The sequence below is a fragment of the Coregonus clupeaformis genome, chromosome 31 (assembly GCF_020615455.1).
Source record: "Coregonus clupeaformis isolate EN_2021a chromosome 31, ASM2061545v1, whole genome shotgun sequence".
NCBI classification, from domain to species: Eukaryota; Metazoa; Chordata; class Actinopteri; order Salmoniformes; family Salmonidae; genus Coregonus; species Coregonus clupeaformis.
This window is the reverse complement of record NC_059222.1, coordinates 27417332-27444844: the sequence shown is the minus strand read 5'-3', so window position 1 is coordinate 27444844 and position 27513 is coordinate 27417332. Positions and strand designations below refer to the sequence as shown.

Genomic DNA, 27513 nt, shown 5'->3' with positions numbered 1-27513 from the left:
AAACAAACCAAGATGTCTATAATTACTTTTCACACAAACAGTGTCTACTCCTCCAGTTTATCACAGATTTGTCATCAATGTCTGTCACAAATTGCAGTTTCCTGCCAACCAGCCCCCAGAGCATATGGTCCTACCTGTGTGTGTGTGTGTGCATGTGTGTGTGTTTACAGCAGCTGCTCGAGACTTCTTCCCGGCACACAGGGATCACAATTACGCAATGGGGTCTCTGTACGGCTCATGCTGACACGCACACACACGCACACACACACACACACACACACACACACACACACACACACACACACACACACACACACACACTCCCGGAGCCTTATTTCAGAGGCATCCAGGCAGCTAACACTGGTTCTAGCCCATCTTCACTTTTAGCAGTTTCACTTGGTTTCTCTTAAGTAGAGTTGAATTATAAATGAGCTGCTTATTTACTGGGACTGAGACTATGCCAGCACCTCTATGCAGACGGGCTGACAGGGAGGAGACAATTTACTCCCCCCCCTAGGCTGGGGAAACTTGGAGTGAAGGACCAGTTACTCAATCCATATCATTATTTCTCTCTTCCTGTTCTCTCTCTCCTCCTGTCCCTCTCTCACAAACACTCTCTCTCTCTTGCAAACTCTCTTTCTAAATCTCTCTCCCTCTCCTCCGCCATCTCTCTCTCTCTCTCTCTCTCTCTCTCCCTCTCTCTCTCTCCCAACCCTCTCTCTTGTGATTTCAACCTCTTAAATGACTAAAATAAATGTTGCTTCAGGAGGAAACAAATGTCTTCAGTTTATTGCTTTTTGTGACGGGTGCTGTGATAAAGAGGTCCACATTATATATAATTATTTATGATTTTTCACTGTTTTATGAATAGAACTTTTACCGCAAAACAAGTCAGCAGAATCTACATCATTTATGCTTTGTCCATAATGTTTAAAGGTACAACTGAAACACTACAATTATTTTACTGTTGCTGCTGTGAAACCCAAAGGTAACTAATTGGTGAAGATTGCACACCATGCATTAATTCTCAAACTTTTCTTTTCTCCATCCTTTTATCCCAGTAAGAATGGAAGCCCCTGCATCCCACACTTTGTAAATTGCTCATTTCTGAGTATTGATTGCCAGATAGAACAAACCATTACTCTTTAATTTCAGAGTAAAGTGAACCCTGTCAACGTGACGCCCATCATTCAGGCCGTAGACCAGGACAGGAACATCCAGCCTCCATCTGAGAGGCCAGGGATCCTCTACTCCATCCTCATTGGTAGGTCCCTGTCAACACTGCTGTCATCTATATCCCATCACCACTGTACCGCTCCCACGCCTGGTCATGCAGAGGGGATAGCTAGCTCCAGTGTAAGGAGTGGTGTTTGTGGGGGCTCGGCAGTGCAGCTGTAACCGAAAGGCTTGTGGTGGTGGTAGGGAGGGAGAGAGAGAGCATGCGATGGAGGGATGAGGGGGAGGCGGGTGAGGATGGGATGCATTTCCGCTGGCGGCGTCTGGCGAAGGGGGCCACCTGTGGAGAGCTGAGATGAGACCTGGCAGTGCAGGGCTGTAGGCCCTGCAGGGAACTATGCTGCTGTGCAATGCTCCCCTCCTTCCCCCTTGCTCCCCCCCTGCTCCCCAGCTCTCTGGGAGGCCAGTAAGGAGATACCTGATATTTATATTTTCTGACATACACTGACAATATGAAATTATATCTAAAGGTTATGAGTCCTCTCAAGACTTTTCATTAGAATTACATTCACATTTGTGTAACGTAAGGTGCAGAATTTTTTTGGGGTGAAACAGAATACTTCCAGTACTTTCATAAAGCCTCCAACTTCTCCCCTGACTTTCAACGTGACGGTTGATTATTTCCCTGTCCCCTGTTTAGGTAAGCCTGAGAAGTACGCAGACTTCTTCTCTCTGAACCGAACCACCGCCAAGCTGAATCTCCTCAAACCGCTCAACAGGGACCTGTACCAAAGATTTGACTTGGTAATAAAGGTAATAAGAATATAGCTCTGTAGCCCAGCATGCTGTCTTCGTGACAGGATCATGGTCTTCTATTCTGATTAAGAGGGGGAATGATCCAATAATTCACAGCTAGAGAGAGAGGCAGAAACTGGGGATGGACTGGCTGTGTGTCGGTGTGGGTGTGTGTGCATGTGTATGCTTGTGTGAGTGAGTGAGTGAGTGAGTGAGTGAGTGAGTGAGTAAGTGTGTGCGTGTGTGTGTGTGCGTGCACGTGCGTGCGTGGGTGTGTGAGCAGGTTAGGCAGTGAGCGGTGCTAGAACCCCATCAGGATGAGTCAGGTATCACACACACCACTGCCGAGGAGGCTTGTTGCTTTAAACTCCAGAGGGCGATGATCCGTTAAGAACATTCTGCATGCTACAAGGATCCTCACACTCCGAGGGGGGAGAATGGACATGAGCTTATATAGATAAAGCTCCCTTATCAGGCCAGGGGGAAACTCCTGTACTACAGGTGTCTCAGACTCAGGATCAAAGAGGAAAGAGCCCAGTGCAAGCTATGGGTTATATGACACTGTGGTCATATGTAGGGGGCTTCAGTTCAACCTAGCATGTGTGAAGTAGAAGTTCATGCCATGTGTGTGTTTAGTGTGTGACATAGATATTCATGCAGTGTGTGTGAAGTGTGTGAATTAAATATTCATGCAGTTGTGTGTAGTGTTTGAATTAGATGTGCATACCATGTGTGTGTGTGTTAAATGTGTGTAGTGTCATGCTCGCGCTGCTGCGTGCTGACGGCCAGATTGGTAGCGGTATCAACCAGCAACGTGCTTGAGTGATTTTCTCCTTCAGGAGTCGGTGAGGGGGAAGGTGAGTGCCCTCCTCTTTCCCTCCCTCCCTCTCTCTCCATCCCTCTAGCCTGAGCTCAGCAGCAGGCAGCTACCCCCCAGTTGCCAGATATTGGACAGATCCCTCTCAGATGACAGGTAGACAGGGCTGGGTGAATGAGAAGTGACTGCTGCACAATGACTGTGGTAACAGTGAGAAAGGCGGCCCACCACAAGAAGAGATCAGCTCAGCAGTTACCCAATTTACAGTCTGCCCTGTCCAAGGACAGTTATAGAGTGCAAAGCTCATTCTCTTTTTTTTTGACAAAGGCAAAAAACTAACCGATTATCTTTCTATAAGCATCTGTTGGTGTTGGAAACGAGGGAAAGTTTTTTCCAGGCTTCATTGAGTTGGAACTTGCCAGGCTGCAAATACAGCTTGTATAGAGTCCCACAGTGGAGGTGTGATAATACTCATAAAACCTAGCGGTCAAACAGGGAAATGGTTCCAATTGTTTTTCCACCATTTATTCTTCCCATAGGGGATTTTAGAAACTTAAAATAAGGGCTGTGTTTCGTGTAGGCTTACTCCGGCGTGACGTTTTGATAACCATGTAAATCTCTCTCGGACAAGGTGACTTTTATCAATATATTTGGCTCTATTTACTCTCAGATTCGAAAATGCTAATTAGCATCAAAGTAGACATCATGCAAAACTACAAATCCCTGCAACTACAAATCCCTTCGATAACAGGTATTGTGTCAATTTAAAACTTGCACAAGACAGTTCACAGAATTGTCAATTTAAAGAAATGTAGCCAATTTATGAATTACTACATTTAGCTAACATTAGATAGCAGAGATTCTTACCTTTGCCTCGATTCAGCAGTCTCGTCCAGTCTCGTTCAGATCATCATGGCATTTGTAGTTCTTTATGATAGCCACATTAGCAGCTAATTAGCGTTTCATTTTTGCGGGGTAAATACAGGCTAATATATTGATAGAGAGATTTACACACTTATCAAAACTTCACGCCAGAGTAAGCCTACAAGAAACACAGCCCTTATTTTAAGTGTTTCTAAAATTCCCTATTGGAAAAATGAATGGTGGAAAAACAATTGGAACCATTTCCCTGTTTGAACGCTAGGTTTTATGGGTATTATGACTCATGCTGTGGTACTCTATACTGCCCTGGAGCTGTGTTAAATATAGATACACAGTATGATCCAGATACATGTGAGAGGAATAGTCTCAGAGAATGGAGGGAGGTAGCTGTTACGTGTTTGTCTGGTGGACAGAAACATGTGCTTTTATGATGACTATCATATTTTCATTGGATTTGACTGATAAGTGTATGTGATTGACTATTGGAGTGGTTTAAGAGATGATGACGTACATGTGAATCACCCTTAATTGAGTATTTGGAGTCAGCCATCCAACGCTTTCTCCCACCGTTGGAATTCAATTAAGCTGCAGAGTATGCGTTTGGTTCTGCACCATGAAGAACACTTTGAAGATTTAATCATTTCAATAATTGCCTTTTGATATGATCGCTTCTCGCAGGTCCCTTACGGGAAAACCATATGAATGTTCCATAAACACATGTGATCTTATGTAAAGTTAATGTGATAACGTGACAATATGTAAAGTAACATGTGATAACATGAAACTACACGTGAAAACGTGATCACATGTGAAGTGTTCCAAAAACAGGTTTTCACATGATTTCCCGTGTGAAATTTCATGTGAAATCATGTGATTTTCCACGTGAAATCATGTGTTTTTTCTGTACGGGGTGTCAGTGTAGTCTTAGAATCAGATCTTAGGTGGCCGAATCGACTTGATATTCCCCTACCAGGGAGGTGTGAAGTGCTTTTTACACAAGTGGTTGCTCATATTTAAACTACACACTCCTCTAGCCGATAATGGGGACCATGCTGTCACTCACAACACTTTGGCTTCCATGTTGAGTCATCACAAGACATGGGCACAGAGCGGAGGATGATGTTTGATGCAGTAAAGTGGAGATTGTATTGGAAATAATATCTTTTTTGTATTTAGTTTATTCGAAACTGGCAGCAAAATTGTAGAGTTAAAAAGGGCTATTTTAAAATAGACAGTAAAGATCAAACTGTACATCAAAGGACGATTTATATTAATGTTACCATTACTTTTATTTTTATCAATAACATATCCTCAAAGTTACTACTGTCAGATTGTCAGATCTGCTAATGTCAGATCGTAGTTACACAAAGCTATATACATATCAAAGTGCAATTATATGGCATATTGTTCGCGTTCATTGAAATTATAATCTGTATTATAATACAATTGTGAGTGACATAGCCTCACTACTCGCGTAAACCCTGAAACTATAACGGGGGGGGGGGGGATAATGGACATACACAAAATAGTCCAAATTGGTGAAGTGAAATGAAAGAAATAACTTGTGGAAAAATGAATAACGGAAAAGTGGTGCGTGCATATGTATTCACCCCCTTTGCTATGACGCCCCTAAATAAGATCTGGTGCAACCAATTACGTTCAGAAGTCACATAAGTAGTTAAATAAAGTCCACCTGTGTGCAATCTAAGTGTCACATGATCTGTCACATGATCTCAGTATATATACACCTGTTCTGAAAGGCCCCAAAGTCTGCAACACCACTAAGCAAGGGGCACCACCAAGCAAGCGGCACCATGAAGACCAAGGAGCTCTCCAAACAGGTCAGGGACAAAGTTGTGGAGAAGTACAGATCAGGGTTGGGTTATAAACAAATATCCGAAACTTTGAACAGCCCACGGAGCACCATTAAATCCATTATTAAATGTTTTAAAGAATATGGCACCACAACAAACCTGCCAAGAGAGGGCCGCCCACCAAAACTCACAGACCAGTCAAGGAGGGCATTAATCAGAGAGGCAACAAAGAGACCAAAGATAACCCTGAAGGAGCTGCAAAGCTCCACAGTGGAGATTGGAGTATCTGACCATAGGACCACTTTAAGCCGTACACTCCACAGAGCTGGGCTTTACGGAAGAGTGGCCAGAAAAAAGCCATTGCTTAAAGAAAAAAATAAGAAAACACGTTTGGTGTTCGCCAAAAGGCATGTGGGAGACTCCCCAAACATATGGAAGAAGGTACTCTGGTCAGATGAGACTAAAATTGAGCTTTTTGGCCATCAAGGAAAACGCTATGTCTGGCGTAAACCCAACACCTCTCATCACCCCGAGAACACCATCCCCACAGTGAAGCATGGTGGTGGCAGCATCATGCTGTGGGGATGTTTTTCATCGGCAGGCACTGGGAAACTGGTCAGAATTGAAGAGATGATGGATGGCGCTAAATACAGGACAATTCTTGAGGGAAACCTGTTTCAGTCTTCCAGAGATTTGAGACTGGGATGGAGGTTAACCTTCCATCAGGACAATGACCCTAAGCATACTGCTAAAGCAACACTCAAGTGGTTAAAGGGGAACATTTAAATGTCTTGGAAGGGTCTAGTCAAAGCCCAGACCTCAATCCAATTGAGAATCTGTGGTATGACTTAAAGATTGCTGTACACCAGCGGAACCCATCCAACTTGAAGGAGCTGAAGCAGTTTTGCCTTGAAGAATGGGCAAAAATCCCAGTGGCTAGATGTGCCAAGCTTATAGAGACATACAGTGAGGGAAAAAAGTATTTGATCCCCTGCTGATTTTGTACGTTTTCCCACTGACAAAGAAATGATCAGTCTATAATTTTAATGGTAGGTTTATTTGAACAGTGAGAGACAGAATAATAACAACAATTTTAATGAGGGAAATAAGTATTTGACCCCTCTGCAAAACATGACTTAGTACTTGGTGGCAAAACCCTTGTTGGCAATCACAGAGGTCAGACGTTTCTTGTAGTTGGCCACCAGGTTTGCACACATCTCAGGAGGGATTTTGTCCCACTCCTCTTTGCAGATCTTCTCCAAGTCATTAAGGTTTCGAGCCTGACGTTTGGCAACTCGAACCTTCAGCTCCCTCCACAGATTTTCTATGGGATTAAGGTCTGGAGACTGGCTAGGCCACTCCAGGACCTTAATGTGCCTCTTCTTCTTGAACCACTCCTTTGTTGCCTTGGCCGTGTGTTTTGGGTCATTGTCATGCTGGAATACCCACCCACGACCCATTTTCAATGCCCTGGCTGAGGGAAGGAGGTTCTCACCCAAGATTTGACGGTACATGGCCCCGTCCATCGTCCCTTTGATGCAGTGAAGTTGTCCTGTCCCCTTAGCAGAAAAACACCCCCAAAGCATAATGTTTCCACCTCCATGTTTGACGGTGGGGATGGTGTTCTTGGGGTCATAGGCAGCATTCCTCCTCCTCCAAACACGGCGAGTTGAGTTGATGCCAAACAGCTCCATTTTGGTCTCATCTGACCACAACACTTTCACCCAGTTCTCCTCTGAATCATTCAGATGTTCATTGGCAAACTTCAGACGGCCCTGTATATGTGCTTTCTTGAGCAGGGGGACCTTGCGGGCGCTGCAGGATTTCAGTCCTTCACGGCGTAGCGTGTTACCAATTGTTTTCTTGGTGGCTATGGTCCCAGCTGCCATGAGATCATTGACAAGATCCTCCCGTGAAGTTCTGGGCTGATTCCTCACCGTTCACATGATCATTGGAACTCCATTAGGTGAGATCTTGCATGGAGCCCCAGGCCGAGGAAGATTGACAGTTTTTTTTTTTTTTCCATTTGCGAATAATCGCACCAACTGTTGTCACCTTCTCACCAAGCTGCTTGGCGATGGTCTTGTAGCCTATTCCAGCCTTGTGTAGGTCTACAATCTTGTCCCTGACATCCTTGGAGAGCTCTTTGGTCTTGGCCATGGTGGAGAGTTTGGATTCTGATTGATTGATTGCTTCTGTGGACAGGTGTCTTTTATACAGGTAACAAGCTGAGATTAGGAGCACTCCCTTTAAGAGTGTGCTCCTAATCTCAGCTCGTTACCTGTATAAAAGACACCTGGGAGCCAGAAATCTTTCTGATTGAGAGGGGGTCAAATACTTATTTCCCTCATTAAAATACAAATCAATTTATAACATTTTTGACATGCGTTTGTCTGGATTTTGTTGTTGTTATTCTGTCTCTCACTGTTCAAATAAACCTACCATTAAAATTATAGACTGATCATTTCTTTGTCAGTGGGCAAACGTACAAAATCAGCAGGGGATCAAAAACTTTTTTTCCTCACTCTACCCCAAGAGACTTGCAGTTGTAATTGCTGCAAACGGTGGCTCTACAAAGTATTGACTTTGGGGGGGTGAATAGTTATGCACGCTCAAGTTTTCAGTTTTTTTTTTGGTCTTATTTCTTGTTTTTTTCACCCTGTCAAAAGGCTGAGGTTAATGTGGTGTGGGAGTCAGGCGCAGGACACCGAAGCTTAGTCCAACAAAGTTTACTAGTGCAAACCAAAGCACAATACAATGAACGGCCTCAAACAAAAAACAGAGGCAAGCGATTACGCAAACTGTGCGTAAACCAATAAAACAATAAACAGAGAAAACACGCAGCACTAACAGACAGGCGAATAACAACACACAAACTAACCAACACCAAACAGGCAACTTATAGGACACACAATTAGACACAAACGGACACAGGTGCAACAGACAGACAAAAGCAATCAAACATCGAAACATTCAACGGTGGCAGCTAGTACTCCGGGGACGACGACCGCCGAAGCCTGCCCGAACAAGGAGGAGGAGCAGCCTCGGCAGAATCCGTGACAGTACCCCCCCCTTGACGCGCGGTGCCAGCCGTGCGCCGACCCCGGCCTCGGGGACAGCCAGGAGGACGCGGACCCGGGCGCGTGGGATGACCACGGTGGAACTCAGTCAGGAGGGATGGATCTAGGATGTCCCTCCTAGGCACCCAGCACCGTTCCTCCGGACCGTACCCCTCCCACTCCACGAGATACTGGAGACCACTCATCCGGCGTCTCGAGTCCAAGATGGTCCGGACCCTGTAAGCCGGAGCCCCCTCAAATCAAATCAAATCAAATCAAATCAAATTTTATTGGTCACATGCGCCGAATACAACAGGTGCAGACATTACAGTGAAATGCTTACTTACAGCCCTTAACCAACAGTGCATTTATTTTAAACAAAAAAGTAAGAGTAAAACAACAACAAAAAAGTGTTGAGAAAAAAAGAGCAGAAGTAAAAATAAAGTGACAGTAGGGAGGCTATATATACAATAGAATAAAGTGACAGTAGGGAGGCTATATATACAGGGGGGTACCGTTGCATAGTCAATGTGCGGGGGCACCGGCTAGTTGAGGTAGTTGAGGTAATATGTACATGTGGGTAGAGTTAAAGTGACTATGCATAAATACTTAACAGAGTAGCAGCAGCGTAAAAAGTATGGGGTGGGGGGCAGTGCAAATAGTCCGGGTAGCCATGATTAGCTGTTCAGGAGTCTTATGGCTTGGGGGTAGAAGCTGTTAAGAAGTCTTTTGGACCTAGACTTGGCACTCCGGTACCGCTTGCCGTGCGGTAGCAGAGAGAACAGTCTATGACTAGGGTGACTGGAGTCTTTGACAATTTTGAGGGCCTTCCTCTGACACCGCCTGGTATAGAGGTCCTGGATGGCAGGGAGCTTTGCCCCTGTGATGTACTGGGCCGTACGCACTACCCTCTGTAGTGCCTTGCGGTCAGAGGCCAAGCAGTTGCCATACCAGGCGGTGATGCAACCAGTCAGGATGCTCTCGATGGTGCAGCTGTAGAATTTTTTGAGGATCTGAGGACCCATGCCAAATCTTTTTAGTCTCCTGAGGGGGAATAGGCTTTGTCGTGCCCTCTTCACGACTGTCTTGGTGTGTTTGGACCATGATAGTTCGTTGGTGATGTGGACACCAAGGAACTTGAAGCTCTCAACCTGTTCCACTACAGCCCCGTCGATGAGAATGGGGCGTGCTCAGTCCTCTTTTTTTCCTGTAGTCCACAATCATCTCCTTTGTCTTGGTCACGTTGAGGGAGAGGTTGTTGTCCTGGCACCACACGGCCAGATCTCTGACCTCCTCCCTATAGGCTGTCTCATCGTTGTCGGGTGATCAGGCCTACCACTGTTGTGTCGTCGGCAAACTTAATGATGGTGTTGGAGTCGTGCCTGGCCATGCAGTCATGGGTGAACAGAGAGTACAGGAGGGGACTGAGCACGCACCCCTGAGGGGCCCCCGTGTTGAGGATCAGTGTGGCAGATGTGTTGTTACCTACCCTTACCACCTGGGGGCGGCCCGTCAGGAAGTCCAGGATCCAGTTGCAGAGGGAGGTGTTTAGTCCCAGGATCCTTAGCTTAGTGATGAGCTTTGAGGGCACTATGGTGTTGAATGCTGAGCTGTAGTCAATGAATAGCATTCTCACGTAGGTGTTCCTCTTGTCCAGGTGGGAAAGGGCAGTGTGGAGTGCGATAGAGATTGCATCATCTGTGGATCTGTTGGGGTGGTATGCAAATTGGAGTGGGTCTAGGGTTTCTGGGATTATGCTGTTGATGTGAGCCATGACCAGTCTTTCAAAGCACTTCATGGCTACAGACGTCAGTGCCACGGGTCGGTAGTCATTTAGGCAGGTTATCTTAGAGTTCTTGGGCACGGGGACTATGGTGGTCTGCTTGAAACATGTTGGTATTACAGACTCAGTCAGGGACATGTTGAAAATGTCAGTGAAGACACTTGCCAGTTGGTCAGCACATGCTCGGAGTACACGTCCTGGTAATCCGTCTGGCCCTGCGGCCTTGTGAATGTTGACCTGCTTAAAAGTGTCCAATGGGGGCGGAGGGGTCTCTCCTATCTCATCTTCCTGGAGTGGACCAGCTACCACCGGCCTGAGAAGAGACACATGGAACGAGGGGTTAATATTCTTATAATCAATAGGCAGTTGTAACCTGTAACACACCTCGTTCAATCTTCTCAGGACTTTAAAGGGCCCCACAAACCGCCGACCCAGCTTCCGGCAGGGCAGGCGGAGGGGCAGGTTTCGAGTCGAGAGCCAGACTCGATCTCCCGGTGCGTATACCGGTCCCTCACTGCGGTGGCGATCGGCGCTCGCCTTCTGTCGACGGATGGCCCGCTGCAGATGGACATGTGCAGCGTCCCACGTCTCCTCCGAGCGCCGAATCCACTCATCCACCACAGGAGCCTCGATCTGGCTCTCGTGCCATGGTGCCAGAACCGGCTGATACCCTAAAACACACTGGAACTGTGTTAGATTGGTGGAGTAGTGGCGGAGAGAGTTCTGTGCCATCTCTGCCCATGGGATATACCTTGACCACTCCTCCGGCCGGCCCTGGCAATAGGACCTCAGAAACCAACCCACATCCTGGTTGACTCGTTCTACCTGCCCTTTGCTCTCTGGGTGGTAACCCGAGGTAAGGCTCACCGAGACCCCCAAGCGTTCCATGAATGCCCCCCAGACTCTGGAGGTGAACTGGGGACCTCGGTCAGACACTATATCCTCGGGCACCCCATAGTGCCGGAAAACGTGGGTAAATAGGGCCTCAGCGGTCTGTAGGGCAGTAGGGAGACCCGGCATTGGGAGGAGACGACAGGCCTTGGAAAACCGATCCACAACGACCAAAATAGTGGTATTCCCCTGGGAGGGGGGAAGGTCTGTCACAAAATCCACCGAGAGGTGGGACCATGGTCGTTGTGGAACGGGCAGGGGATGTAACTTTCCCCTGGGCAAATGTCTAGGCGCCTTACACTGGGCGCACACCGAGCAGGAGGAGACATACACCCTCACATCCCTAGCTAACGTTGGCCACCAGTATTTCACGCTAAGGCAGTGCACTGTCCGGCCAATACCTGGATGTCCAGAGGAGGGTGATGTATGAGCCCAATAAATAAGGCGGTCACGAACCTCGAGCGGAACATACGTCCGCCCCACCGGACACTCAGGGGGGAGTAGGGTCGGTACGCAGTGCCCGCTCGATCTCCGCATCTACCTCCCACACCACCGGAGCCACCAGACAAGACTCCGGCAGTATGGGAGTAGGCTCAATGGACCTCTCCTCTGTGTCATACCGCCGGGACAGGGCATCTGCCTTACCGTTCTGGGACCCTGGGATGTATGTGATCTTAAAAACAAACCGGGTTAGGAACATGTTCCACCTAGCCTGACGAGGGTTTAGTCTCCTAGCTGCCCGGATGTACTCCAGGTTACGGTGGTCAGTCAGAATGAGGAAAGGGTGTTGAGCCCCCTCAAGCCAATGCCTCCACACCTTTAGGGCCTGGACTACAGCTAACAGCTCCCTGTCCCCTACGTCATAATTACGCTCCTCCGAGCTGAGCTTCTTAGAATAGAAAGCACAGGGGCGGAGTTTAGGTGGCGTGCCGGACCGTTGCGACAGGACTGCCCCAATACCGGCCTCGGACGCGTCTACCTCAACTTGGAATGGTAAAGCGGGATCCGGATGCGCCAGCACCGGAGCCGAAGTGAACAGGTTATTTAGTTTAACAAATGCCCTGTCCGCCTCAGCTGACCACTGCAAACGCACCGGACCCCCCTTTAGCAGGGACGTAATGGGAGCTTCCACCTGTCCAAAGCCCCGGATAAACCTCCGGTAGTAATTAGCAAAACCCAAAAACTGCTGCACCTCTTTTACAGTGGTTGGAGTTTGCCAATTACGCACGGCCGACACACGGTCAACCTCTATCTTCACACCAGACGCGGACAATCGATAACCCAAAAAGGAGACGGACTCCTGGAAAAACAAGCATTTCTCTGCCTTAACATACAAGTCATGCTCCAACAGCCTCCTCAACACTCGGCGCACCAGGGCTACATGCTCGGCTCGTGTAGAAGAGTACACTAGGATGTCGTCGATGTATACTACCACACCCTGCCCATGCATGTCCCGGAAAATCTCGTCAACAAAGGATTGGAAGACTGAAGGAGCATTCATTAACCCGTATGGCATGACGAGATACTCGTAATGACCCGAGGTGGTGCTATATGCTGTTTTCCATTCATCCCCCTCCCTAATGCGCACCAGATTGTACGCGCTCCTGAGATCTAACTTTGTGAAGAACCGCGCTCCGCGTAATGACTCCGTCATAGTCGCAATCAGAGGAAGAGGGTAACTGTACTTAACCGTGATCTGATTGAGACTACGGTAATCAATACACGGGCGCAAACCCCCGTCCCTTCTTCTTCACAAAGAAGAAACTCGAGGAAACCGGGGAAGTGGAGGACCGTATGTATCCCTGTGCCAAGGACTCGGCTATGTAAGTCTCCATAGCCGCGGTCTCCTCTTGAGACAGGGGATACACACGGCTCCGCGGAAGTGCCGCTCCTGTTTGGAGATCTATCGCACAATCCCCCTGTCTATGAGGTGGTAGCCGTGTTGCCCTCGTTTTGCTGAACACAAGAGCTAAATCCTCATATTCAGGGGGAATGCGCATTGCGGGCACTTGGTTCGGACTCTCCACCGAGGTCGCCCCTAAGGAAACACCTAGACATCTCCCTACACACTGAGCAGACCACTCCATAAGAGCCCTCTGTTGCCACGCAATGGTAGGATCATGGGCGCTTAACCAGGGAAGCCCCAGCACCACGGGATACGCAGGAGAGTCGATCAGATAAAACTGAATGATCTCCTCATGACCCCCCTGCGTCGTCATCTTAAGTGGTGCTGTGACTTCTCTGATCAACCCCGACCCCAGCGGCCGGCTGTCTAGGGCATGAACAGGAAAGGGGGCTTCTACCGGCCGAAGGGGAATTCCTAACCTATAACACGCCTTATGCTGGGAATGAGGTGCCACCTGTGGAAATCTCACAGGTATACACAAGTGACCAACAGAGAGCTCTGGGTAAGTGGGACGCCTACTCACCTGAAATGACTCCCCAGTGCGTGACCTGTTGTCCCCTCTCCCAGGAGACCCTCCCCAGCACCTAGCCGCAGTGTGTCCTCCACGGCCACAGTTGGTGCAGGGGACGGCCCCCCTCGGGTTCTCTCTCCTCCTCTCCCTAGCGCCAGCACCCCGAGCTCCATGGGAACCGGCTCGGAGGTGCTGGAGGGTGGAATGGACGACCCCCACTCGGGACGTCCGCGGGTAGCCAGCAGGGTGTTGAGACGGATGGAAATGTCCACCAACTGGTCGAAGGATAGGTTGGTGTCCCTGCAGGCCAGCTCACGACGAACGTCCTCTCGTAGGCTACACCGGTAATGGTCGATGAGGGCCCTCTCATTCCACCCCCGCATCCGCCGCTAGAGTCCGGAACTCCAGGGCGAACTCCTGTGCACTCCTCTTCCCCTGTCGGAGGTGGAACAGACGCTCCCCCGCCGCCTTCCCCTCAGGTGGATGATCGAACACAGCCCTGAAGCGGCAGGAGAACTCCGCGTAGGTGATGGTGGCGGCGTCTATTCCCCTCCATTCGGCGTTGGCCCACTCCAACGCCTTGCCGGATAGACAGGAGATGAGGGCGGAGACGCTCTCGTATCACGAGGGCGCCGGGTGTATGGTGGCCAGGTAGAGTTCCACCTGCAGGAGGAACCCTTGACACCCGGCTGCAGAACCATCATATGCCCTCGGGAGCGAGAGCCGAATGCCACTGGGTTCCGGTGCTGGGAGAGGAGGACTGGCCGATGGTGATGGTAAGGTGTGCGAAGGCGTGGGCACCTCTCCCGTAACCAATCGGCGCAGCGTGTTGGACACCTCGTTCATGGCGGCCCCAAGTTGCCGGATCATGGTGGCTTGGTCGCTGATCCGATCCTCCAGCGACTTGGGGCCCGCCGCTGCTCCTGCTGACTCCATAAAAGGTGTGTTGTTCTGTCAAAAGGCTGAGGTTAATGTGGTGTGGGAGTCAGGCGCAGGACACCGAAGCTTAGTCCAACAAAGTTTACTAGTGCAAACCAAAGCACAATACAATGAACGGCCTCAAACAAAAAACAGAGGCAAGCGATTACGCAAACTGTGCGTAAACCAATAAAACAATAAACAGAGAAAACACGCAGCACTAACGGACAGGCGAATAACAACACACAAACTAACCAACACCAAACAGGCAACTTATAGGACACACAATTAGACACAAACGGACACAGGTGCAACAGACAGACAAAAGCAATCAAACATCGAAACATTCAACGGTGGCAGCTAGTACTCCGGGGACGACGACCGCCGAAGCCTGCCCGAACAAGGAGGAGGAGCAGCCTCGGCAGAATCCGTGACACACCCCAAAAAATATATCTTCAAAGCGGTAGGCATGTTGTGTAAATCAAATGATACAAACCCCCCAAAATGTTTAATTACAGGTTGTAAGGCAACAAAATAGGAAAAATGCCAAGTGGGGTGAATACTTTCGCAAGCCACTGTACAAGGGTGGAGCAAAAATTCTGTCACGATCGTCATCTACAGAGGAGGACCAAGGCGCAGCGTTGAATGCGAACATTTTATTAAATGAATGAACACACAAACAAAAACAACAAAACGAAAACGTGACGTCCCTGGTTACAACACGAACCAACACGGAACAAGAAACCACAAAGAATGAAAGCCTAACGGCTACCTAAGTATGACTCCCAATCAGAGACAACGAGCTACAGCCGTCTCTGATTGGGAGCCACCCTGGCCAACATAGAAATGCAAAACATAGAAACTAACACCCTGGCTCAACATACGAGAGTCCCCCGAGCCAGGGCGTGACAAATTCGCAGACACTCGGCCCTCCGTGGAATGAGTTTGACACATTGCCTTAGAGATCTATTTGTAACTTGTCAGAAATGTCAACTAGCCCATGTCAGCTAATGTTTTTTAGCTAGGTTTTTTTGCCCATATTTTTTGCAGTAATATTCAAGTAATTTAAATATCACATGAATACACATTATACATGACAACATGTATAGAATTGCAAGAAAATTTGATTTAAAACTGAACAAATGTATTTGCACCCCATGACAAAATGTGTAGACTTGCAAGAAATAAGCTTTAAACTGCTAAATGTGTTCTCCGCCAACAAAAGGGGTGTGAACCCCTTGTGTAGCTAAATACTGAAACTACACACTACTAGTTTTTGCAAAAATCAAATATGGGTAAAATAGGCAATATTTTTTTTCTTTTTCAGCATCAGACCTGCTTAATTCTCACTTTTTGTGTTTAATAGGCAAAATTACACATTCGGTTAACATCTGATTCCAGAGTGATCTTTCTTGCAATTTGTAGTCTATGACATTTCAGATTTAGATATGATCATTTTTCACAAAGTATATAGTTTGGATATAGTGAACTACCTTTTTCTTAAGGTTAGCTTTAGTGTAAATTAACTTATTCCAGTGTGAAGTAATTGGTATCTTGGTAAACTATATTTTCAGAGTAGCTTCCCCAACACTGTCCAATACTTCGCTTGTCCGACAGCTAGCAGTGAGGGAGATGATCGTGCACTACAAATGAGAATAACATTGTGCGATGCTGCTTCGGTACGCTAGCTAGCATTTAGCCACGTGTCCCTTGGTCCAGTGATAACTTCAGCAAATATTCGGTTCCACAGTCATAAAGACGCAAAAAACAACAACACAGGTGTCACCAATGTAACACACTGTTTAGAGGATTCAGAGAGTAGACAATCAGCTTTTTGAAAGATAAGACTGGACACAAGACATCATATGGAGCTCAACAGGACGTGATTTAGGCTATTCTAGGACAGGCAAACACCATCTCAATTAGTTCACATAAAACAGGTTAATATATAGACACAGGTCAAGCATTAGTAATCAATTATGGAGGAGGACGGATAATGACAAAACCTTTGAAGGCTGAGCCTTATGGAACGTTCAGCTGGTTGATGTTGGAAATGAAGGAATTCATTTGGTAATCAGTCATGTACAGTATTTTTTATGCGAGGGGCCCAGCAGTCACCCGCCCCTCTCTCTCTTTCTGTTGTTATTATCAATAATTGCAAAGGCAGTTTCATTACTCTGTATTGACACAACCGTGCTGATTGGCCATAGATTAGATCAAAATCACTGATGGAGAGAACAAACAGCCCTGCTAGGAATAATAAGTATCACTCACAAAGATTGCTTTCGAAATCCTCAAATGTCATTCCAATTGGTTATTTTCTGTATCCTTGTTTTGGATTCAACCCCATTTTTTAAATCAGTTATCTTTGGAAAGCTTAGTCCATGAACCCAGCATTACTTGTGCTCTAATGCAACAGTTGTGAAACCCTCAGTGCTGCTTACATGCACTTATTGAGTAGTTCTCAGTTATGTTCATTAAGGAGAAGTGAATCTGGAAGGTGCTACCTGAACGTGTCCAATATGAACACACATTTACGTTTTCTGTTGCAAAATAAATTATACGCTGTGCCTTAATGAACACGACCCTGTTCTATCTTTTCCAGGCAGAGCAGGACAACGGCCACCCCCTGCCTGCGTTTGCTAACCTCCACATCGAGGTTCTGGATGAAAACAACCAGGCACCATACTTTCAAGAGACCACGTACCAGGGCTTCATCATCGAGTCAGCGCCAGTGGGCACCACATTGTTCACCGACGTCAGCCTCACCACCCCCCTGGGCATCAAGGTCCTGGACAACGACATTGAGGAGGTAAGACCTCATAGCCGACCAGTCTCTTCGTTCATTCATTCGTTAATTAATTTGTTCATTCATTTATTCATTCATTTATTCATTATTTCAGTCATTCATTCACACACACTCTTTCTATGGAATAGTGCTGTAGATCTTGATGAGAGAGTTCACGATCATGTCGAGGTCAAGAGCAGAGAGATTGAGAGCTAATCTTGTTACAGTACATAGATTCAAGTGACTGTCTAGATACAGTTCCAGGATCCAAGTATGTCAGCTTCAAAAAAGGTATTTGCTCTTTCAAGATGATACTATAGGAATGAATCAGCAAAGAACATGCATGACTTTTGTTTTAACCCCATTTTAACACCATCCCCCAGTTCTCATTGGTTGAGCAGGTTGTCCAATCACACTTTTTGTTTTGTTCTCTTAATTCAGCTCCTCCCTGGTGATGAACCTGTAGGTATTAGCCAATGCATTAGTGCTTAGTGATTAGTGATTACTAGTGTGAAGTTCTCTTTCTCTCTTATTCTGCTGATCAGCCTCTTTTTTAAACTATCCAATTCTTCTAGTTACATGGTTTCCGCTTCACGCCTTGTTTATAGATTTTTGTTTACATTTGTAGCTAGCTTGGTTAGTCTTTGAAGTGCAATTATCTATTTTTCTCTAACCTGAGGAACTTGTAGTAATGTAGGAAAATGTTTCCCACAGTGCATGGATGCTTGTATTACATTGATAAGGCATATAGTTGTGTATAGTTGTTACTAGTGCCATATGTGCTGTATATACGTATATACTATGGGTTTAGCCTGGTCTACAGATCCTTACAACCAGTGGAGTTGTTTCTCACATGCCGATCTGGAGCAGGCTAAGGCCAATGTGGGTTGGATTATTTTGGGAAACCCCATGCTGATGGAAGCTGTCATCTCCCGCTGTGCGGGGTGTTGGGAGAGGGGACCTCTAATAACACACAGCCCTTTGTTAAAAGTGTCTGTGGTGATTATTACTCTAATTACTTTTATTTGCCACAGCTGAATTTATTTATGTCTCTCTCCGTCCGGAAGGGCAGCGGCGTAAGTTCAATATCCACTAAAGCAGCATCAACAATATCCACAGTGCTGAGGGGTGCATATTAGTAATGAAGGCTGTCGCCTGTCTGGAATGGGCCTGTATTAAAAGGACTGGCTTGCGTATCCAATTCCTATAGGGCTCTGGTCAAAAGTAGTGCGCTATATAGTGAATAGGGGTAAGCAGTGGATGAGGCTGGACTTTTCATTACTGGTCTGTATTCATACACGTATGTATCCAGGTGTTGCTCTGTGTGTGCAGAACACAACCGCGACACAAGGACTACAAAGCCTTGCAGGACTTCAGATGGATTAGGGAAAGTTATGGGGTTTAACATTCGAAAGCATGTTTAGATTGGCACAACAGACCCCGCAACACTCCGCGACACAGCCATACAGATACTGTGGACAGACAGTGCATTGATAACAACAAATCCTTAGTATACTTTGTAATGCATTCAGCAAATATGATAAGGATGTCAACATCAGTGCCATGGTAATACCGTACTATGTACAAAGAGCTGCATAAATGTTTTTCATTGTCATTCAACACCACCATGGACAAACAGTTTATTCATATTTCATGGAAACTAAATGGTTTGATAGGCAAATAAATTAAAACTGTGAGATGACTTCGTATTTCAAATGTTATGAGTGTTTATCCTCACATACAGTACCAGTCCAAAGTTTGGACACACCTACTCATTCAAGGGTTTTTCTTTATTTTTATATTTGAGATTCTTCAGTGTAGCGCCAGGGTAGTGGGTTCGATCCCCGGGACACCCATACGTAAAAATGTATGCACACATGATTGTAAGTCGCTTTGGATAAAAGCATCTGCTAAATGGCATATTATTATTATTATTTATTTTTACTATTTTCGCCATTGTAGAATAATAGTGAAGACATCAAAACTATGAAATAACACATATTAAATCATGTAGTAACCAAAAAAGTGTTAAGCAAATCAAAATATTTGTTATATTTGAGATTCTTCAGTGTAGCCACCCTTTGCCTTGATTACAGCTTTGCACACTCTTGCCATTCTCTCAACCAGCTTCATGAAAATGTTTCCCACAGTACATGGATTACCTGTATTACATTGATAAGGCATATAGTTGTGTATAGTTGTTACTAGTGCCATATGTGCTGTATATACGTATATACTCTGGGTTTAGCCTGGTCTACAGATCCTTACAACCAGTGGAGTTGTTTCTCACATGCCGATCTGGAGCAGGCTAAGGCCAATGTGGGTTGGATTATTTTGGGAAACCCCATGCTGATGGAAGCTGTCATCTCCCGCTGTGCGGGGTGTTGGGAGAGGGGACCTCTAATAACACACAGCCCTTTGTTAAAAGTGTTTGTGGTGATTATTATTCTAATTACTTTTATTTGCCGCAGCTGAATTTATTTATGTCTCTCTCCGTCCGGAGGGGCAGCGGCGTAAGTTCAATATCCACTAAAGCAGCATCAACAATATCCACTAAAGCAGCATCAACAATATCCACAGTGCTGAGGGGTGCATATTAGTAATGAAGGCTGTCGCCTGTCTGGAATGGGCCTGTATTAAAAGGACTGGCTTGCGTATCCAATTCCTATAGGGCTCTGGTCAAAAGTAGTGCGCTATATAGTGAATAGGGGTAAGCAGTGGATGAGGCTGGACTTTTCATTACTGGTCTGTATTCATACGTATGTATCCAAATATGATAAGGATGTCAACATCAGTGCCATGGTAATACCGTACTATGTACAAAGAGCTGCATAAATGTTTTTCATTGTCATTCAACACCACCATGGACAAACAGTTTATTCATATTTCATGGAAACTAAATGGTTTGATAAACAAATATTTTAAAACTGTGAGATTACTTCGTATTTCAAATGTTATGAGTGTTTATCCTCACATACAGTACCAGTCCAAAGTTTGGAGCGGTCTATGTATATTTGTAAACAACAGCTGGTTCACGATATCTAAGGAAGTCTCAAGGTTTTTCTCACCTGAGGTAGAGTATCTCATGATAAGCTGTAGCCCACACTATTTACCAAGAGAGTTTTCATCTTTATTCTTCGTAGCTGTCTATTTACCACCACAAACCGATGCTGGCACTAAGACCGCTCTCAATGAACTGTATACAGCCATAAGCAAACAGGAAAACGCTCATCCAGAGGTGGCGCTCCTAGTGGCCGGGGACTTTAATGCAGGGAAACTTACATCCGTTTTACCTAATTTCTACCAGCATGTTAAATATGCAACCAGAGGGGAAAAAAACTCTAGACCACCTTTACTCCACACACAGAGACGCGTACAAAGCTCTCCCTCACCCTCCATTTGGCAAATCTGACCATAATTCTATCCTCCTGATTCCTGCTTACAAGTAAAAACTAAAGCAGGAAGCACCAGTGACTCGGTCAATAAAAAAGTGGTCAGATGAAGCAGATGCTAAGCTACAGGACTGTTTTGCTAGCACAGACTGGAATATGTTCCGGGATTATTCCGATGGCATTGACGAATACACCACATCAGTCACTGGCTTCATCAATAAGTGCATCGATGACGTCGTCCCAACAGTGACTGTACGTACATACCCCAACCAGAGGCCATGGATTACAGGCAACATCCACACTGAGCTAAAGGGTAGAGCTGCCGCTTTCAAGGAGCAGGACTCAAACCGGAAGCTTATAAGAAATCCCGCTATGCCCATCAAACAGGCAAAGCGTCAATACAGGACTAAGGTCGAATCGTACTACACCGGCTCCGACGCTCGTCGGATGTGGCAGGGCTTGTAAACTATTACAGACTACAAAGGGAAGCACAGCCGCGAACTACCCAGTGACACGAGCCTACCAGACGAGCTAAATTACTTCTATGCTCGCTTCGAGGCAAGTAACACTGAAACACGCATGAGAGCATCAGCTGTTCCGGACGACTGTGTGATCACGCTCTCCATAGCCGATGTGAGTAAGACCTTTTAAACAGGTCAACATTCACAAGGCGCACGGATTACCAGGACGTGTACCCTGAGCATGCGCTGACCAGCTGGCCAGTGTCTTCACTGACATTTTCAACCTCTCCCTGTCTGAATCTGTAATACCAACATGTTTCAAGCAGACCACCATAGTCCCTGTGCCCAAGAACACTAAAGTAACCTGCCTAAATGACTGCCGACCCGTAGCACTCACGTCTGCAGCCATGAAGTGCTTTGAAAGGCTGGTCATGGCTCACATCAACACCATTATCCCAGAAACCCTAGACCCACTCCAATTTGAATACCGCCCCAACAGATCCACAGATTATGCAATCTCTATTGCGCTCCACACTGCCCTTTCACACCTGGACAAAAGGAATATGTGAGAATGCTATTCATTGACTACAGCTCAGCGTTCAACACCATAGTGCCCTCAAAGCTCATCACTAAACTAAGGACCCTGGGATTAAACACCTCCCTCTGCAACTGGATCCTGGACTTCCTGACAGGCCACGCCCAGGTGGTAAGGGTAGGTAACAACACATCCGCCACGCTGATCCTCAACACGGGGGCCCCTCAGGGGTGCGTGCTCAGTTCCCTCCTGTACTCCCTGTTCACTCATGACTTCATGGCCAGGCACGACTCCAACACCATCATTAAGTTTGCCGATGACACAACAGTGGTAGGCCTGATCACCGACAACGATGAGACAGCCTATAGGGAGAAGGTCAGAGACCTGGCCGTGTGGTGCCAGGACAACAACCTCTCCCTCAACGTGATCAAGACAAAGGAGATGATTGTGGACTACAGGAAAAAGAAGAGGACCGAGCATGCCCCCATTCTCATCGATGGAGCTGTAGTGGAGCACACCAACACAGTCGTGAAGAGGGCACGACAAAACCTATTCCCCCTAAGGAGACTGAAAATATTTGGCATGGGTCCTCAGATCCTCAAAAGGTTATACAGCTACAACATCGAGAGCATCCTGACTGGTTGCATCACTCCCTGGTATGGCAACTGCTCAGTCTCCGACTGCAAGGCACTACAGAGGGTAGTGCGTACGGCCCAGTACATCACTGGGGCCAAGATTCCTGCCATCCAGGAGCTCTATACAAGGCGGTGTCAGAGGAAGGCCCTAAAAGTTGTCAAAGACTGTTCTTGATGAGAGAGTTCACGATCATGTCGAGGTCAAGACTGTTCTCTCTGCTACCGCACGGCAAGCGGTACCAGAGATCCAAGTCTAGGTTCAAGACACTTCTAAGCAGTTTCTACCCCCAAGCCATAAGACTCCTGAACATCTAATGAAATGGCTACACAGACAATTCCTGTCATTTAATCCTAGTAAAAATTCCCTGTCTTAGGTCAGTTAGGATCACCACTTTATTTTAAGAATGTGAAATGTCAGGATAATTGTACAGAGAATGATTTATTTCAGCTTTTATTTATTTAATCACATTCCCAGTGGGTCAGAAGTTTACATACACTCAATTAGTATTTGGTAGCATTGTCTTTAAATTGTTTAACTTGGGTCAAACGTTTCGGGTAGCCTTCCACAAGCTTCACACAATAAGTTGGGTGAATTTTGGCCCATTCCTCCTGACAGAGCTGGTGTAACTGAGTCAGGTTTGTTGTCCTCCTTGCTCGCACACGCTTTTTCAGTTCTGCCCACAAATGTTCTATAGGATTGAGGTCAGGGCTTTGTGATGCCCACTCCAATACCTTGACTTTGTTGTCCTTAAGCCATTTTGCCACAACTTTGGAAGTATGCTTGGGGTCATTGTCCATTTGGAAGACCCATTTGCGACCAAGCTTTAACTTCCTGACTGATGTCTTGAGATGTTGCTTCAAAATATCCACATAATTTTCCTTCCTCATGATGCCATCTATTTTGTGAAGTGCACCAGTCCCTCCTGCAGCAAAGCACCCCAACAGCATGATGCTGCCACCCCCGTGCTTCACGGTTGGGATGGTGTTCTTCGGCTTGCAAGCACCCCCTTTTTCCACCAAACATAACAATGGTCATTATGGCCAAACAGTTCTATTTTTGTTTCATCAGACCAGAGGTTGCAAACCGTAGTCTGGCTTTTTTATGGCGGTTTTGGAGCAGTGGCTTCTTCCTTGCTGAGCGGCCTTTCAGGTTATGTCGATATAGGACTCGTTTTACTGTGGATATAGATACTTTTGTACCTGTTTCCTCCAGCATCTTCACAAGGTCCTTTGCTGTTGCTCTGGGATTGATTTGCACTTTTCGCACCTAAGTACGTTAATCTCTAGGAGACAGAACGCGTCTCCTTCCAGAGCGGTATGACGGCTGCGTGGTCCCATGGTGTTTATACTTGCGTACTATTGTTTGTACAGATGAACGTGGTACCTTCAGGCTTTTGGAAATTGTTCCGAAGGATGAACCAGACTTGCGTAGGTCTACAAATTTTTTTCTGAGGTCTTGGATGATTTCTTTTCATTTTCCCATGATGTCAAGCGAAGTGGCACTGAGCTTGAAGGTAGGCCTTGAAATACATCCACAGGTACACCTCCAATCAACTCAAATGATGTCAATTAGCCTATCAGAAGCTTCTAAAGCCATGACATCATTTTCTGGAATTTTCCAAGCTGTTTAAAGGCAGAGTCAACTTACTGTATGTAAGCTTCTGACCCACCGGAATTGTGATACAGTGAATTATAAGTGAAATAATCTGTCTGTAAACAATTGTTGGAAAAATTACTTGTGTCATGCACAAAGTAGATGTCCTAACCGACTTGTCAAAACTATAGTTTGTTAACCAGAAATGTGTGGAGTGGTTGAAAAATGAGTTTTAATTACTCCAACCTAAGTGTATGTAAACTTCCGACTTCAACTGTATATAGCCTCCTTATTGTTATTTTACTGATGCTCTTTATTTATTTGTTACTTTTATTTCTTCTTATTTTAATTTTTTTGGGGGGGGTTGGTATTCTTTCTTAAAAATGCATTGTTGGTTAAGGGCTTGTAAGTAAGCATTTCATTGTAAGGTCTACACCTGTTGTATTCGGCGCATGTGACAAATAAACAATTATTTAATTTTTTTTGCGTAGTTTTGATGTCTTCACTATTTTTCTACAATATAGAAAATAGTAAAAATAAAGAAAAACCCTTGAATGAGTAGGTGTGTCCACACTTTTGACTGGTACTCTATATTTCCTTTGTCTCTAAAACTTTTATTTGAAACTGACTGACTAGGTTTCATCACCTTGCTATCATCAATCAGAATCCAGTCAGTCAGTTGTTGTTTGTGGACTTGTTGTTGCCAATACAAATTCAGTGATTTATTTTCCTTCCCTTGAAGATGAAAGATCCCATGGTGCAGATATCCTTGGACAACTACAACACAATTTTCATGGTGACACCTTCGGGGATTACTCGCTACCTGACACTGCTGAAGCCTGTGGACCGTGAAGAGCAAGACAGCTATACGTTCACGGTAAGGCTAGCTCTAGCTAACACTACTCTCTGTCTCTCTCTCTCTCGCTCTCTCACTCTCTCGCTCTCTTCCTCTTCTTCTCCCCCCACAATTAAGTTAGCACCTGTCAAACAACACAGCACATCGTAAACTGGAATTCAGTCACTTGTCCCTTAATGCCCATATACAGTATTTTTGTAGCAAGCTCATGAACACTGCTAGAATGGCAATAGGTATATCAGTACAGTACTATTACATATACACTATTACAGTACATCAGCAAGATACTTATTTCCTTGCTCCTTGAAATTCATAGGTGGGATTTTTACCCCACAGTAACTAGTTTGCCAATGCTCCTGACATTTCTGGACAATTTCTTCATTTTTTACGAGACAGTCCTATCCTTTGTAAAATGTATTCCACATTGTATTCTCAGCTAACATAATGCAGGGTTATTTTTGTTTTTATCTGGTAATGATGGAGTGCATTACACTGTCTTTCCCAAGCTTTATGACCATTGGGATAGAACAATGGTGTTTGTCTTCAAATAATATTCCTCTATTGTTGCTCACACGAAAGTATCCCGCTTCCCTCTGCCCAGACAACCAGTTGGCAAAGGGCCTGTATTTGATGTAGTGTGTGTGTGTGTGTGTGTGTGTGTGTGTGTGTGTGTGTGTGTGTCTGTGTCTGTGTGTCTGTGTCTGTGTGTCTAAGTGTTTTTGTGTAGGCCTACATACTGCAATATGTAAGTAAAAAGTGAAGAAAAAATAATCATAATATTGAAAGCAATCAGTGTAAAAGCACTCATTGAAAAATGTTATTGTGCTAAAAGATAAATTGTGAATAATTAATGTAATGTGATGCAGTAGCCTCTCTCATTAAGTATGTGTGCAATCCCCTGAGCCAGCACCTACAAAGTGTCAATAATGAAACCAGTACTCACCAACTACTGAGCTTTCATGCAAGAGTAATACTCTCTGCTGCTGGCTTGTGCACTTGTTACCAGCTGTAAGACCATGATAAAGCACAGCACAGAACAGCAGAGCACAGTCCAGCACAGCAAAGTTCAGCACAGCACAGTTAAGCACAGCATAGCACAGCTCAGAACAGCGTAGTTCAGCACAGTATAGTTCACTGCAAAACACAGAACAGCACAGTACAGCAGAGTTCAGCACAGCATAGCACAGCTCAGAACAGCACAGCACAGCAACACACAGGAAAGCACAGCACAGCATAGTTCAGCACAGGCCAGCACAGGTCAGCACAGCACAGCACACTTCTAACCTCAGTACTGTTCCTCCGTATGTTTGATAATGTATTCTTCACTCAGCTCAAACTGGCACTGGGTTGTTTGCTGTTCCCTCTGGATCGGATATAGCTGTTTATTTGAAGAAATTTCAGCTAACAGCTGTATCATTCAGCCTGAGAGCCGTAGTCTTGTCAGGCTTTGAAATTGTCAAGTGCCAGGTAATCTGAACAATAATTGGAATTTGTCCTAAAAACTTTGGAGGTTTTGGAGTTCCATTTATCCTGCTCACCTTACCACTCTGTTTTTAGAATTGAGAGACCTTATTTTTCAACAATCGGATAAAAATCCAAATCCAATCAAATTGTATTTGTCACATGCGCCGAATACAACAGGTGGAGACTTTACCATGAAATGCTTGCTTACAAGCCCTTAACCAACAATGCAGTTTGAAGAAAATTAAGAAAAGATTTAGTAAATAAACTAAAGTAAAAATACATATAAATAATAATAATAAAAATAATGAGGCTATATACAGGGGGTACTGGTACCGAGTCTATGTGTGGGGGTGCAGGTTAGTCGAGGTAATTTGTAGGTAGGGGTATAGTGACTATGCATAGATAATAAACAGTGAGTAGCAGCAGTGTAAAAACAAAGGGGGGAGGGTGTCAATGCAAATAGTCTGGGTGGCCATTTGATTAATTGTTGAGCAGTCTAATGGCTTGGGGGTAGAAGCTGTTAAGGAGCCTTTTGGACCTAGACTTGGTGCTCCGGTATCGCTTGCTGTGTGGTAGCAGAGAGAACAGTCTATGACTTGGGTGACTGGAGTCTTTGACAATTTCTTGGGCCTTCCTCTGACACCACCTAGTATATAGGTCCTGGATGGCAGGAAGCTTGGCCAAAGTGATATACTGGGCTGTACGCCCTACCCTCTGTAGCGCCTTACGGTCAGATGCCGAGCAGTTGCCATACCAGGCGGTGATGCAACCGGTCAGGATGCTCTCGATGGTGCAGCTGTATATCTTTTTGAGGATCTGGGGACCCATGCCAAATCTTTTAATTCTCCTGAGGGGGAAAAGTCGTTGTCGTGCCCTCTTCTCGACTTTCTTGGTGTATTTGGACCATGATAGTTTGTTGGTGAGGATCAGCATGGCAGATGTGTTGGTGCCTACCCTTAACACCTGATGGTGTTGGAGTCGTGCCTGGCCATGAAGTCATGAGTGAACAGGGAGTACAGGAGGGAACTGAGCACGCACCCCTGAGGGGCCCCCGTGTTGAGGAACAGCGTGGCGGATGTGTTGTTACCTACCCTTACCACCTGGGCGTGGCCTGTCAGGAAGTCCAGGATCCAGTTGCAGAGGGAGGTGTTTAGTCCCAGGGTCCTTAGCTTAGTGATGAGCTTTGTGGGCACTATGGCGTTGAACGCTGAGCTGTAGTCAATGAACAGCATTCTC

The 27513-nt window shown here is 45.9% G+C and overlaps 1 protein-coding gene across 2 annotated transcripts in view; it reads left to right on the top strand.

Annotated features, from left to right (window-relative positions):
* The window catches only part of LOC121547347 (protocadherin-15-like), a 225215-nt gene that overhangs the window by 98350 nt on the left and 99352 nt on the right, over positions 1-27513 (top strand). For both annotated transcript variants that reach the window (XM_041858563.2, XM_045209824.1), the window contains 4 exons: positions 1156-1264; positions 1877-1989; positions 17158-17364; positions 24700-24834. In XM_041858563.2, the coding sequence (XP_041714497.2) occupies positions 1156-1264; positions 1877-1989; positions 17158-17364; positions 24700-24834 (564 nt within the window). The remainder of the gene's footprint in view (positions 1-1155; positions 1265-1876; positions 1990-17157; positions 17365-24699; positions 24835-27513) is intronic.